This window comes from Macrobrachium nipponense, chromosome 31, assembly GCF_015104395.2.
Source record: "Macrobrachium nipponense isolate FS-2020 chromosome 31, ASM1510439v2, whole genome shotgun sequence".
Classification (NCBI taxonomy): Eukaryota; Metazoa; Arthropoda; class Malacostraca; order Decapoda; family Palaemonidae; genus Macrobrachium; species Macrobrachium nipponense.
In genome coordinates this window covers 9,441,376-9,458,131 of record NC_061093.1, presented here as the reverse complement: position 1 = coordinate 9,458,131, position 16,756 = coordinate 9,441,376, and the positions used below count along the sequence as shown (strand labels likewise).

At 38.5% G+C, this 16,756-nt stretch overlaps 1 protein-coding gene across 1 annotated transcript in view; it reads right to left on the bottom strand.

Moving 5' to 3' along the window:
• Positions 1 to 1,501: 1,501 nt before the first annotated feature.
• Positions 1,502 to 16,756, bottom strand: part of LOC135206597 (dynein axonemal heavy chain 3-like) — a 270,995-nt gene continuing 255,740 nt past the window's right edge. The window contains 8 exon segments of the mRNA XM_064237937.1: positions 1,502 to 2,851; positions 9,443 to 9,575; positions 10,036 to 10,200; positions 10,914 to 11,093; positions 11,610 to 11,763; positions 12,071 to 12,279; positions 12,643 to 12,828; positions 14,177 to 14,336. Coding sequence (XP_064094007.1) covers positions 2,670 to 2,851; positions 9,443 to 9,575; positions 10,036 to 10,200; positions 10,914 to 11,093; positions 11,610 to 11,763; positions 12,071 to 12,279; positions 12,643 to 12,828; positions 14,177 to 14,336 — 1,369 coding nt within the window. The 3' untranslated portion in view covers positions 1,502 to 2,669.

Sequence of the window (16,756 nt, the reverse complement as noted above, 5' to 3'; positions counted from 1 at the left end):
AAAATTCACAGAAAAGGCGTAGAAGTTGCGAGTGGTTTCCATTATGATTTTTAAAGCATATACCTGCAAATTTTCCTAGCTAGTGCAACACTACGAACACTCTGAAATGTATCGAGATAATAAAAAAGGGAGGAAAGCTAAGTAAAGTGCGTAGAATCAGCTCTTATTTATGTCATGAAAGCTGACTTACGATTTCCACTTCTCTATCATCATCTTGACCTTGTCATTACTAAAGTATTTTGTGCGAATGAATGAAAACAAAGGTGGTGAGTGACAAACAATTATACTTCTGATTGTTTATTTCTCTGCTGTAACAAGAATATACACTATCTGGAAGGACGACACATTCAAATGAAAATAATCAAACAAGATTTTCAGAAACTATCTAAGTCTTGAGAGCTCATAGATACGTTTAGGTATATTTCACAGGCATATCTGCATGTGTATGTGTAATATATGCATACGTATGCACGTATGCATACCAGTTTGCCTAGCATTACTTACTCCTACATTAGCGTTAACTATCGATGTCAACACATTTAATGAGGAAGAAAATCTCCAAATGAGAGTCCGAAGAAGCTCGTCGATATATTTTGAATGACAGAATATCAAATCATGCAGGAATGGATGAGGCAACAGCACTGGGCGATGCCCAGCGAGACCCAGATGGCACATCCGTGGTATCCTAACTTAATATCAGATATCGAAAGACATCACAAACAATGGCCCACAGACCTACTATTTCCAAAAGAGGAACCCAGTTGGCAGTTTCAGAACGGTTTCGGACAGATTTCATATCAATTTGACCGTAGGCCACCAATAGCCCCCAAACCCCCTCCCCCATCGTCCTTGTGATATTAACGAATGAATATTAGTTGCCTGCCAAAAGGCATCCTCTGTTTTTACCGATGACCTCCATATCAAACAAGTTAACATTTTTGTTTGTTGTTGTTGTGGGATAATAGAGGTTTTATTTATTACTAAGTTCTTAAAGTTATTCAAGGACTTAAACATTTGAGAGATTTCCTACAAAAAAAACAGTTATTCAGAGTATATCGTTTCACATGTATTATTTATCACGCAAATGGTAAGAGATCGAATCGAGTTCTTATATTGATACACTGTACTTGCAAGATGAATTACTTTTGCATTACATATATAACGAATGAATCATATATCCTGTGCATAGCATCTTGCCCCAAAATCAATATTTGATTTATTTCTTATTTTCCCGAGCCCTTTTTAATTTCTTATTTAAACACACTGTCGATGATTGGAAAAATGCAACTTTTTTTCTAAATCAGGATTAAAGTGTATGATTTCTTTGGCAGGCACCTCTGAACATCACGTGAGATGCGGATTTTGTAACGTAATGTTCACTCTGGCAGGCAAAAGCGGCAGATTTCACGTGGCAGAAGCAGCAGATTCTGCAATCATATATAGCTTGGAGATTAAACAAAATCTGAATCAGTAGATATCTCCCAAGGGGCGGGGGCGGGGGGGTTGTGGGGGAGGGGGGGGAAGGGTGTTTGGGTACCTAGCCCATGGACAAAACAGTTATACGTAGTATGTAACCGCTTCAAGCGATGAGTAGTATTGTTTTCTATGACAGCACTATATTACCCGAAAGATTGCGTCTTCCATAATGGGTGGGAACTGGAACACGTAGCAAAGTAGGAAGTCGGACGCCAACGTGGGTTAGACCCAGAAGACTGGATGGAGAGTAAAAGGAGCCAGGAAGCGCTGTGACGGGCACACCTGAACGTCTCTTGTACTGCAGTACTTTAGGTGAATTCAAGGGTAAATCGTACCCACCCGTTGCCACAAATGACAAAATATCGACTGCTCTGAAATGTTCAAAATGAAACTGACTTCCATTTCCGTTCGCTTGAAGGAACATTTTCTTTGCCATGTAAAGAGGTCCTTTTGCTGTGTCATTTAAAAAAGTATTTTCTTTCGCTTATGAACAACTCACTTCACTTGACTGACAGTCAAGAAGATTTCGACTTTTCATATAGAAAATTAATGTCACCGATTTCTGTGTAAGTTTAGTCTTGATATTTAGTTTCACCATAAAACTTTTCAAACTCGAAACGCAAAGATACGATCTTTGCATAATGAAAATTATGTTCATTCGGTAATATCAATTCCGCTAAGGCGTTTAGTAAGTTTATTATTTGTTGATTATTCATATACAAATGAAGTCAAAATCCCGGAATGGAAAAGAGAGAGAGAGAGAGAACAACTCAAAATACTGATATTAATTCTAATAATGACAATCTAAGCAAAATGACGTGAAATAAATCAAACATTTAGAGGAGGAATAATGCGATGAAAGATGAGATTAAGGTGACACAAGTAATCTAGTCTCATTGATAATAACAGCCATATGCTTATGACAATGAACACGAAAGGCAGACCTGCAGAAGATGACGATGATCACTTGCGATAACTCTGACTGATGCCAAGGACCCTGAGCTACGACGGAAGAGACTGGCTCAATCTAACACGAAATTTCATGGAGGGGCGATGGACGATGTCGATGTCAACAACAGCAGGGAGTAACATGTATAGCAATGATAACGAAACGAAGAAATCTGTCGTCAAAATAATAATAATAAAAAAAAGTGGTTAAAGCTTTGCTACCAGAGAGGCCGCTAGTTTCCTCCTCAATAGTCGAGCTGCGTCAGAGCGGCCGCGCCCCTGGTGATCCAGTGGGTGGAAGGAAGAGGAGACGGCAACACCAGGTCCAGGATGTAATTGGACGAGTGTCCCGTGGTGGACAGCGTCCCTCGACGCTCGCTGGTCCGGTAAACGGGACACCGGTATACCCCGTTCACTTCCTCCTCGCCTGTGGATGAGACGTTATTTGGAGACTGTGACTTCATTACTTATATTTGTACTGTATCAGACACACTCCTAACACCTTATTCAACAAGTACCTACATATCGAAATACGTTATGTAATTTCTGTTTTAGTATAATCTACACGAGCATAATTTTTCATTACTTTTTAACAATAATTGTAAATTTGTAAGCTAGATCTAATTTACATGAAAACGATCATTCTATTACAACATAACTGATCAGTGAACAAATCATCATTAGCTACACAAATAAAGGGAAATGACAGTTTCACAGTTAATCAACCACTTATATATATATATATATATATATATATATATATATATATATATATATATATATATATATATATATATATATATATATATATATATATATATATATATATATATATATATATATATATATATATATATATATATATATATATATATATATATATATATATATATATATATATATATTAAATCAATCGTACGAAAAACAAAGCATATGTGTTTGCTTAGAAGTTACAAAAAAATGTTTCTAAATGGATAATCTGTATTTTGTATATATATATATATATATATATATATATATATATATATATATATATATATATATATATAAAGGCAAAATCCACGAAGGAAATTAAACAAATAAAGTAAGTGCCATGAGGCCTTTCCACTTCTTGTCCTTCCCTAAGCAGACTTTTATCAATATGAAAGTAATTTTACAAAGAAAGCTCGTATAAATGGCAGATAAGGATTAGCTTAAAGGAAAATATGTATTACCTGGAATGCAACACACCTGAAGAATTAATAGACCTACCCAAAACATTGGTATGATTTAAGAGGTTTACAAAAAGTCCAACTACTCAGAAGCAGGGACAAGACAATTATAAGATTATACAGGGTGGTGACTGACAAAAAATAGATAAATAATAAATAAAAGAATACATAACATATAAGTACAATTCAATAAATCTCATTTTGGTAAACAACAAAAATTTTTGCAAAGTGAATATTTAAAAAAAAAATATCAATCATACAGGTACAAAGAAAATATGTATAAGGTAACTAATTTGTAATTAAGCCAGTAATTTTATCTTTAAATGTCATTCTTACATTAATTACAAAATCGTAGTTGGATTCTAAGACGGTTTAGTAGATATGGATACCACTCAGCTTGTGGCCGGTGAGGAACCACCAGGATCATTCAGAGACTGTGGGTCACCAGCACACAGTTGATCACCCAACAAATCAGACATGATGAAGGCATCTCGCAGCACAAACCAGTACAACACCAAGTGCTTCCTGTTTACCCATATGGAGAACAGATCAGTCACTGCAGTTCATCAATGTTCAAACAGCTTCTCCACTACATGCAGGCATAGTGAACACTTTTCCCTACAAACTGCTCATGGCATGAGTTAATCAGTGAACATATTCTAACAGCAAGAGATATATCTGGCTGATAGGCCAATGGCATGGTGAATTGCCCACAAGTGCACCTACCCTTGCTTGTTGACATGTGATGTCAAGGTTGTATTGCAGCTTGTAAAGCTTCATAAGTTTCACTGTCAAAAGATGGCTTAGCTGCCAGTCAGTCATGGATTACCTGTCACCAGTTTTCTATCTAAATGCCTGGTCAAAATTGGTCAATCTCATAGAATAAATCAGTCTCACTCCAGACCTTAGCATGTCCCTTTGTTTTATATTGGCAAGCTTGAAGAATGGTTAATAGATGAACGCAGTTTCACTCTACCTGATAATAGATTCAATAAAACGGTGCCCTTCTATTAAAAAGAAGCCAACAATGAACAAAAGATGGTGTCATACATTATTAATGCAGCATACCCAGAAAGGCAAGTGCAAAACCCAGGCAATCAATGAACTCGATGCAGCATAGCTTTCTGCTACAATTCTGCTACAAAAAGCCACCAACAGAGCCTGAAGTTGTCCTCCACTGACCTGGCAGATCAGCATTGTATTTACATAAACATCATCTGGCAATTAATAGATCCAATATGGCCATGTTCCATCACAACAAAAGTCATTAACAGACTAACCGCAGCACTCAGTTTTTGCTTCATTCTCCAAATACGTAAATATGAATGGTCAGAATAAATTCTCATGGAGAAAAATCACATAGAATGTCCATGGACAAATAACAGAACATGAACATCAGCAATCTTTGGCTGCTTCCATTTTTAACTACAGAACCATCTGTCTAGTTCTGACGGGCAAAAACTTAAAATTTCACCTCTGCAGCATTATGAGTTCTCCAAAGAAGGTACTAGAGCTGATCCCAGATTCCCTTCTCCCCAGAGTTGCTCACTGGCTCAGTGCTCAGGAAAAAAAATGTAATACAAAAACCTACGTGCATTCCTGATAATTTAATTCTCCTTACTAACCTGGTCACACTCAGTGGGCTCTTGACCTGCTAAACACTCAACTGTGGGACACAATGGCAATGGTAGCATGGGACAAACTCAGGTGCCTTTTACATTCGCGTAGCTTGACCCAAGACAGTTGACCTTTACAAGAGAAATTTGTCCCTGCCTCTGCCCCTCCTACATCTGAGCTAGTCTCTTCAACACAGTTATAACAACTGCAGACCTCCTGAAGGAGGCAGTCAAATTGCTGGAGACCTCTAAAGCCTTGAAACTTACTAGCCACAGAATCTATGAATCCAAAGACATATGTGACCAAGATGTCGAAAACTATGCAGAAGCACCCTTACAAGCCGTGGAGGAACAGGTGTCCCCACTCAACTGTCATCTGTGTAGACCGTCACAGTTTCAGAAAAGCTGCCAAGAAATGTACCCCTAACTGTGCCTGGATAAAAAGCTATAAGCCAGCCACCAAAATAAAAATAAAAATGATTATGGCAGCCACAACCCCAACAGAAGCCCACACTACCAGGTTCTGTACTACTGACTGCACCTCTGTCAAGAAGTTCCTGGTAGACATGAGTGTCTTCAAGTTGATCTTCCCCTCACTGATAGACAAACACAAGCTTCCAGTCACCACTTGCCACCTAGTGATTGGGAACAACAATCACAAAGCATCTTATGGCCACCAAACCCTCACCTTCAATTAACGTGGGAAGAAATACAAGTTATTAGTGAGTGATCATCATTGCTAATATCTGGATGTCCTTGCTTGGCACTTGCTTCTTTGGGGCACTTTGACCTGCTGGCTGATGTCATTCATCAGTGATGTAAAAAATACTAGTTACCAGTGAGAGATCATCATTATTATCTGCATGCCCTTGCTTGACACTAGCTTCTTTGGGGCACTTTGACCTGCTGGTTGTCACTCAATGTCACCTTTCTGAACTAGCAATCCATCTCTTTAGTGAATCCCATGGGCCTCCACACCCTCCTACAGGAGTTTCCAAGTGTCTTCAGAGCAGAACTCAAGCAGACTCTTAAGATCTCAGCAAAGCAAGGTATACATCACACACATAAAGAACAAGCTCTTTTTATTTTGGAATGCATACGCCTTGTTAGAAGGCCCTCGAACCTTGGGCCTTCCCACTAACTATGGGGAAAAAATAGACAGATTCTGGCGCCCCTGCAATGACTACACACAAATCAACTTACAGAGTGTGACAACTACAGTATAATCACATACATCACCTCAGCCCTCCATAAACCAAGAATCTTCTCCAAGCTTGACCTAATGAAGGGCTACTTGCAAGTTCTGGTTCACCAAGGCAGCTTCTTGAAAACAGTGATCATCATACCCTTTGGGACCCATATCTTCAACTACTGTTTCAGGCTCTGTAATTCCGGGCCCATGTTCTAGAAGTCAATTGACAACATTCTTGACAACTTCCTATCTACATCTGCTAAGGCAGCAATATTGCCATCTTCTCCAGGAACTCAAATCACCAGAAACACATCAGAGCCATTCTCTCCATCCTCTTTGATAAAGGTTTTGCAGTCTGGCCTGAAAAGTGTGGCCCCCACCATCATTTTCGTGACAAACTGTATGCACTCCAGTTCTCCAAGGTATAATCCATCAGGAAATACCCAACTCCAGCTATCATTAAAGGAATTATGCAATTCACATGAATAGTAAACTAATACCATCAACACCTTATTGGCACCTGTCCATTGAGACTCCTATACAGCCACAAAGTACAACCTGGCAACTGTCACCACCCTTGCATTTCCAATCCAAAGACAACCTGACACTAACTACCGACACCAGCAATGTTTCTACAGGTCCTGTAACAGAAGAAACCATCAACAGAAAGCCCCAGACCCTTGACTCCTTCAGTGGAAAACTAGACCTAGCCTAGAGCTCATTTCTACAGGAAACTTCTCGCCGTAAACTTAAGTACCCAGCACACCTGGCACCTACAAGAGGGCACAGCTTTGATTGTTCGAACAGCCACCTACTGCTTGTCCACACCCTTAGCAAAAACCAAGATGGATACTCCATCTACCAACAGTGGCAGCTCTTAATCATCATGAAATCTGGGTGCATCACATGACACATTCCTAGCAGGAAAAACTATGTGGCACATGCACTTTCCAAAACAGAAATTGATCGAGTGCTTGACTTTGAGAGCCCAAAACCAAAGCCTATCACACCTCTATAACAAATCTATGGAAGGAAGATATCTTCTTCGACAACACAGAACATACCATCCTCTGTGATACCAGCATGGGCCGCCCGTTAGTGCCAGCCACCATTTGGGAGATGGTATTCTACCTGACACATGGGTTCTACCACCCATTTGGGAGGACAATGGAGTGTGGTAGGTGCACAAGTAACAGCACCACAGAAAGAGAGAGAAAAAGAGCTGGCTAATCAATATCTGGTCTGCTCATACTCTCCTCCAAGTGAGCAAGGAGAGAACAATTGGACGTAATCCCAGTGGATGCAGCAGAGTTCAAGGCAGCCACAGAACAGGAAAGGGATTTTACCACTGCTGTATTGCCCTTGAAAGACATCGACAGAACTTTCTTCACCTTCTTCCTACTCAGTCCATATATCTTCTATTGGGCAAATGACTAAGCAACACACTTGATATATCTAAAATTTTGATGGTGTGCATTCCTGAGCTCTCAAGCTGAACGAGCAGAATGAGGGCCACCAGTCAGTCATAGGTGACATGACCCTAGCACACACACGTTCTTATCCAGGACATCTTCACAGATCACTCTTTCAGGAGAAAAATTTTCAGGCACCAGCATTGCAATCAGAATCTAAATGAATACTGTACTCCAAAAAAATAATTACCCAATAAAACATGAAAATACTTAAGGAATCAGTTTCAACAACCACACCCCAGCTGAAGAAAGGTGCCTGCTTACTGAGTGAGTGGGTAAAGCCCCATCCCCTCATTTATACGACGACCAGACCAGCTATCTCCCAAGTCATCCATATAAAAGGCGAAGTTTTATATTCGTCACAGGAACAAACATATTATATCTGCACAAGTGCAGTACAGATAAAACATACATACCTGTATGCTCCAAAAGTAAACAACAATCAGCAAAGCAAATAACATCATAGGCAAATGTTAACTCTAAAGCTAACCAAAATGAAAAACAATAATTTACTGAACAGATAAGCCGAAAATAACTGCAGTATTCACCACTAAAGCAAAAAGTATAACCTTGTAAGCTTTCACGCCATAGGTAACAAGACATGTTTATGCAAACACTGATTTCAAAGGAAAAAAAATGTTTATAGAAACATTCGTCCAAAAGGAGAGAGAGTTTCGTTCAAACCAAAATAAAAAAACATTAAATTTTTCTCACATTCATCTACAGGGGAAAACATATGCACATTTATTAAAGTACTCACTCGTATAGGTAACAAAAATATGATTATGTACATGCTCTCCTTTACGGCAGCAATTATGTTCATGCAAGTACTCATCACAGAAGCAACTGAATTACTTTACTCAAAACTGTTATCTTGAAGCAAAATTGCTTATGTGAGCATTTCCCCTAAACACAAACACAACAAGCGCGACATAAATGTGAGTATGTAAACTTTCATTCCAAAGGCAACCGACACTCACGTTGACAAAAATATGTGTATGAAACTATGAATCCAAATTGCACCCAGAATATGCTAGTGCAATAAATCACGCAAACACAACATGATTATGTTTACTCAAGCATTCTCCAAAAGAGCAACAAAATTATGGTTTGTGCAGTTCACTCAGACTGTACAGTCATTTACTTCAAAGGAACCGAAAATATTCAAGCGTTAAGTCATGGCGAACAGTTGATTAAAAGAAAACAAAAAACAAAAACAGGGTAGTCTTACATGCAAAGGCATACAATTACTGAAGTGATGATTTAAATTCAAGAGTCTCGAAACTTATGGAACCTCTGCGGATGATTATTTTGAACTTATGTTTTCAGATGACAGCCAGTAAAGCACCAATAAATTGGCATATAATTGTTGAAAGTTAGTTCCATTGCAACTGATCCAAAACTCAGGGTCAAGTACCTCGAGCAGATAAATAAAAACTACATAACTACTAAAACAACCAAAGCAATATACGTGAAAGCCAGTAAAATCTGAATCTAATTAAACGTGTGTTAACACCAGCCATTTACCCAAGGTAGCCCCTTCAGGCAATACAGCAGGTTGGAAAAGAATTATGGGAAGCTGATCATGAAGCTGTTTGGGAGCCATTTCCACAAGACAGTGCTGTTCTCTGTCCCATCGGGCACCTTCCAAGAAGAAGCCCTTTGAGGAAAAATGCAAAATACGTTAATTCTACCGTGGTGTCAAAAACTGCTCTGTACCCATTCATTTCTAATATACTGTATTATATGCAATGAACTCTACTTTTGGTAATATACGTCTATAGGATTTTTTGAGTATTTAATGATAATAGTATGAATAAAGATCTTAATATATAACAAATCTTGCCAATTTGAACAATCTTTTGACATTTGTGGATAATTTACATATTTATAGAAAAAAGTATTCGAAAGAATCGCATCGAAATATGGAACCAGTGGTGCCAGAATAACCTTGAAACATTTAAGTGGTTTGTGATACACCTGTGGAGACCCAGACTATAATATGGGTTATATCTAAAGTTTCATGGCAATGGACTGCAAAGTAAGAAATCTTAACCAAGTCACCGTTAAACAGTTTAAAAAATGTAAAACGTTAAAACTAATGAAAACTGTTCTCTTACCCAAGTGTAAGTGCCGCCCTCGCACTGTCGCGGAATCATTTTGTATATGACGTCATCATTGCTCTCGATGCTGTTCTCCTCAAGGGACGGAAGTTCCCCGACATCATCAGCTTCTTCCATCTCTGGGCACTCCTCCACTCGATCCAAGGAATTGCCATCACTCTTCTGCTTAGGAGATCACCATTTAGAATATGTCGATGAGAAATGGGCATCTATTTTATGGACCTCACAGCAACCTTTCATTGTCTTCACTTTCAGTCAACTTAAAACGCTCGAATTTTGACTACTTCATTGTATATGTTGCTTGAATCATCCAGAGGTCCATACCAAACCTCTTAACTACTTTCACAACTAACCACACTTCCTAAGGTTGGACAAAGACATGTGCTGGCACAGAGTCGGCTGACTCAAAACCAACCACCACCCATTCTCACATGAACATTACTTGAACAAGGTTGGAAGTACCGGAAAGGATTTAAAAGATTTTCTTTTATTGAAGTTCATTTAAAGCACTGTAGGCAGTCCCGGTTATCGGTGAACTTGGTTAATGGCGATCCAGTTTTATGGCACTCGTCTAGCACCATAAATTCAGCGATTTATGGCACCATAACAGGTCAAGTTTCCATTATCGGCGCCATAAAGTGTCAATAATAGAGTTATGGTGCCATACCATACCTAACAGAGGTGCATTAACCAGTTACCAGCGCCATTAACCAAAACTTGGCACCATAAGCGCCATAAATCGCCGAGTTTTGGTTAATGGCAGTTTTCACTTAACAGCACCCTGGCAAGAATGGAACCACCGCCAATAACCAGCAACTGCCTGAGTGGGTACTATACTGTAAAATCTCTTTTCTTCTTATTTGTCTTCTCCTCACCTCTTCAGTGTGAGTGTGACGTTCCTCGGTGAGGGAGAGATCCTCTTCAACATCAGTGTCAAGGGGTTGGTATCTGCCCCGCATATTAGGTGTCGGGAGAGTCTCAATGACCTCTGGAAGCTCGACAAAATTTGGCTTGATACAGTCGTTGATGATATCCTCCACCTCTTTCCCCATCACCTGCATAAGCAAGAATTTGTTTTCAATGCGTAGTAGGTACACCCACAAGGGAAAGTAAGAGGATTAACACAAAAAGAAATTTCTGAGTTACAGGCTAAAATCTTAATCTCGAACACAACATCAATAAATTATTACAATTAATCTCGGATAATGGCATACATTTAGAAAAGTATGGTTTTCGAATCAAAAGGATGTGGAACAGAAAGGGAGGCAGTGGTTTAAAAATAAAAAGGCTTAATTTCAAATTACTAGGAGAGGCAAACTTCATATTTCACGTTATTTCTAATCCTTATTTTTATATAAATCCGCCTACAGCAAAACCTTTAGAGGAATTTCCCTGTCCTAAGTACTACTCTACAGCAGTACAGCGTTTTTGAAATCTGCTACCAAGTACAAAAGTTCTCAGGCTGAGTTAATAACAGATCTTCAAACCAGTAGTACTACTTTATATCCGTTCACAAGACAGTTTCCTGAACAAAAATAGCCACAAATCAAAGATTTATTTTGTGCTGTTACCTTAAATTGGAAGTATATACGATCAATTGGAATCCTGTGTTTCCTGGAATAATTCTGTCGTATTCCAGTAAGGAATGTGTAAGGGAAGAACAGCCCCGAAAACCAAAACACATCGGGAGTTTTCTCCTCTGCCCAACGTTTGAAAAATTTCAGCCTGCAGGAAAATGAGGAAAGTTGTCATTAAAAGAACACCTACTGTATCGATCAAAAAGGTGAGGAATGGAATGGAATATGGAATTGAGACTTGAAGCCAAGCATTGGAATATCAAAAAGGTGAGACCTGCTAACAACAGATTGATGAAAGGGCGGCAACTTATGTTTAGCATCTGTCCAATTGAGATTTCCTTTGAGTAATGAGTTTAATACACTAGACTGTGTACATAAGAGGCAAATGGAATTACATATATTGGTTGAGTTTAATAGGCCATAAAATAAGGAGGGGAAAAGCATTTTTCATTTACCTATGCAACAGATTACTTATGTAGGGAGCGAGACCCTTCCTGGAAGGGTAGGACCGATTCTCCCAGGCAGCGGGAATTTTCCCCAGCATGAGTGAATGGTAGGTGTCCTCCACTTCGTCAGACATCAAGCTCTCGCCGCTCACAGCTTTTTTCACCGACTTCAGCGTTGATCGCACAGCAGCTATCAGGCGATTGTAACGCAGAAGCTCCTGAAATATAGGGTACTTTTGTGATCACAAATTTCAGAAATATTGTGCTGAAGCCTGAAGAAAATGAGCACCACTCCTTCATGATTATTGCTTTAAATTATATATCTAAGACTCCAAAATTTTATAGTAAAATTTAGTAACCAACCAATATGATAAACAAAGAATGTCTTAGGTGACTGTGGGTTTTTTAATTATAAGAAAATTTAAGTACTTGCAACAAGACATCTGACCCACAACTAAGTCCCTGCAAGAGGACTGACACACCAATCGAAAAACCAGCAAAACTGCAGTCTGGATCAAGAATAAAACCAGATGCCAGTCACTGACGGACTATGATGTCAACCGTGTTCCAAGGCAACTCACTTGTTTTAAGACTGTGTTCAGAGACTGGTTGTAGCTAAGTGGATGCTTTTCTTCGACACGGGCGATGTCAAACAACGGAGGAAGTCTGGCTAAAATTTCACAAGCTAAGTCAAGCACCATTTCAGCTGCATCGCTGTCAGCGCTGCTTCTCAGCTGTGGCTCCAGGATTAAAATCCCACGGAAGAGCTGAAAGGAGAAAAACGCGAATTTGAGACAACCAGCAGTGAAAGGCTTTAGTCTGAAAAATGGGATTACGCTCGCATTCCTTGAAACAAAGAGTCAATAAGTAAACGTGTACATTGATAATGAGACATGGGAAATATCTAACTTGTGTCCCTTTCATGAACCTTCGTCCAGCCAGGAAATGCAATTCTAAAAACAAGATAGGAATATAAAGTGAAGTTGGAGAAATAAGCAGTATCAATATCTAGTGAACCGATCCTTTTGCGCATTTAACATTCAGTTACTGCGTCTAAAAAATCTCACCCTCCAAAACGTTAGTTTGCCAGCACAAAATGGAAGCGTGGGCTATGGACACGGAACCTACTTGTTACGCTCCCATAAACTGTAACTGGCATTGCAGCAAATAAAGCAGGTATATGTGATAGATCTGCAGAATTTTCAGAATAAAAATCTTCTTTGTCATCAGATGCTTTGAACTGGAATAAAAACAGACGCCGGGAAAGGAATACAGAAGGCTTGCAAATGAATATGCATGTTGATTGTATAAGTGTACAGTGTTGAATATCGCCATTCATTCGGTAAGTTTGAGAGAAAGCTGTGCTGATGCAATGAATTACTCAAAAGAAGGTTTTCGCTAGTTTGTACTTTCAGGTCGTGAAACAGAGTTTAGGTTGTGTTTTAAAGAAACTATTTTACCGGTTTTCACACTGAGCAATAACTGATGACAAAATGAGAGTTATCTACGAGAATTTATGGGCCATTTTGGAATATGGGAACACTAGGCAGTGCCCAAGGCCTTCCCATTCTAAGAGCCCCTGCTAGATGCTGTTCACAACAGAGGCCTGGAATTCAAGTTTGTAGTGCATCTTTTTCATTGGAGGCAGCTCAGTCTCCTGACAACCATTAATTTAGACCTATTTACAAGTCAATTCTCTGCAAAGGAATGTCGCCATGATTTGTTTTGATTAATAATAGATAATTAATACTCAGCTGTCTCCGACTGCTGGTTGTTTGTGCCAATTAATTGTCATTTACATTTTGAAATATTCGTTCTTCCCAAGACCTATTTTATTTTGTTCAAAAGTTTGTGTTAATTAATCCTTGCTCTAAAACATGTCTCTTTTATATATTTATTTATTTATTTGTTATTTACTTATTTATTTCGCTTAGTCTGGTCAGCCAAAGGTGAGGAAAAAATACCCCACCGGTAAATCAGGAAGGTTGAGACTATTTAGAAATATACAGTGGACTAGGAGTTTATGTGCTTGACAGTGAGTAAGAGAGATATTCTAAGCTTCTACTGAGTGCGTGCTCTCATTCTAGTATTACTTTTGATAACAGTCAGTATTACCTGGTCTGTCTCTCTATGGTCTTTAGCAAGGTCAGCATTTTCATGGAGCCCGAAGACCTGCGGAGGAGCTGACAGGGGAAGCGTAGATATATGATCCAGATGTTCCTTCCACCCTCCACAGACAGGAACTCGATACTCTTCAACTCCGCAGACTTTGTATCTTCATTAAGGAGAAAGTTTTGATGAGAAAAACCTAATTCCAACAGGATTATGACCAACGATCACATAAGAACAATAGATTGGGCAAGTTTTGTTTGTTTGTCTGTATGGTGTTTTTACGTTGCATGGAACCAGTGGTTACTCAGCAAACGGGCCAACGGCTTTAAGTGACTTCCGAACTACGTCGAGAGTGAACTTCTATCACCAGAAATACACATCTCTAACCCCTCAGTGGAATGCCCGAGAATCGAACTCGCGGCCATCGAGGTGGCAGGCCAAGACCATACCGATCACGCCACTGAGGTGCTAGATTGGGTATAGTAGGATCCGATAAGTGAAGCTAATACCCTGTGAGCGCTACCTACACCAAGATGGCAGCAGCCGGGGATGACTCACCCTAGTGGCGAGCGCTACTGCACTAGCCAGTAAAGCTCAAGTCAGAAGTCGCCTAATAAAAACAATGCCTTTTTGGCAAGTGAAAAGCTAATGTCAGCCTCATGTAATTTTTTTATGTATTGTAATGATTTCAATAGTATTTTTCATTTATCTTACACTGCATTCTGTAGTGGCGAGTTTTATTTACTTAATTAATTGTAGCTTAATTCTTTTGGAAATAATTTATTATTCTATTTCATAAGCTTACTTTTTATCAGATGAGCCCAATTCTATACAATAATTTTATTTTATTAGAATTGAATATTTGTATCAAGCAACAGTTTGGAACGAAGTTGTCATATCCCTTTCAACACTTTACTATATTTTTTCTAAGAAAAAAAAAAAACATGCAAAATGATTATTCATAAAGAATGAAATTGACGTTAATTTGGAACGTTATTAGGTTACGTACCTCAATTTAATCCGTTGACAGCTTGCCTTAGTTTAGCAACTCTTGCGCAGTTTCCAAGCTCAAAGGTTCCATTATCAAGGGAAAAAAGCGATCCTTCAAATCATGAATGGACCATGTCGACTATTCTTAGTTAAAAGTGCAGTTAATTAGTGTGTTTGAAAATTTACGTTAAATTAGTGGTTCAGCTGTTTATTGATTTTAAAATTGATAACGAAAGTTTTATTCTGTTTTATTTGAACTGATCATAATAAAAGCCCTTGAGCTTCGCAATGGTGCAGTAGTCCCTGGAATCAGGACAAACAATGTTTTCACCTGTTAATTTTATCTTAGGGCTTTAAATAACAGCTCTCTTTTCACAACAGATCTACTCGTCACTCATTGTTTGAAGGTTTTATTTATGATAACCGATGCGATACATCTGCTACGATTGGTTAAGGAAAGCAAATGCAATGCTGAAGTAGAAGCAGGCTGTTACCAAAGTAAGCACCATCCAGGTGGCATATTTCCCAAGTCTGGAAGAGTTTAGGGATGGGGAAAATTAGGACCAATCAAAGCCACGCCTTTTAGCTCTCTCCTCAGTCCTATGATCCATTACTGCCGCCAGTCACGATGCCGAAGAAATACTTTCTTCTCATTTCACAGCTTACAGCTTGTATGACATATACATTTTAGTCAGATATGTCTAAACATAATGCAACACTAATTTAACAACAATATATTCTTCAAATGAGATACGCCGTGAAATATATTATGCGTCATTGGCTTCTCCCTCTTGATAAATAATATTTTCACATCGCGAATTTCTAAATTATATACTTGAAAATGCATGTTTAAAGCCATTTATAAAGGGTTGCGATAACTCACGGGATGAATCAAACAATATACAAGATGGTAAAAATGATGGTATCTGACCTGTTTGTAGGGGAAAATAGAGAGAGGGAGTAGGCTTACATTACGGATTTCTATTGACATATGCTATTTCGTAGTAATGCACATTACTGTGCATTGTATAAAACCAATATACTGGTCCTAACTAGGCCATGAACAGGAATCAGACTGATATAGTCCCTACTATTTACAGGAACACAGTTTCAGCTTCATTCATTAAATTATTTCAAGAGCTAATGTGCCCTTAAGGAAACCTACGGTATTGTTGTTTTGGTGATCTAAGTTAGCCTAATGTAACCAAATATAGTTACGTGACAAACTTATCCTGTCAGTAGCTAATACGGTTGTTTTTCAAGGTGCACTTGATAAGCTGTAGTAAAAAATTGCCTTTTTGAGGTGGATTCCGTTTTCATAAAACCTTCCAGATGTCCTTACCTGACTAGTCCTTGTCATTCATTGTGTGCAAATATATAAAAAGTTTTTATTGAAAATCTTTTTCTTTTGATTTTTTACTTTTCATACATTGTGTACAAACAAATAAAAAGTGACAAGAAAATTCAGTATTGAATATTTTTAGCAAGCCCTTACGGGATTTTTGCTTAAAATTCGTTGTGTACAAAGAAAACACTGATTATTTAATTTATTTAATATTCTTGGTAAACCTTTCGTACTTGCCATTCATTGTG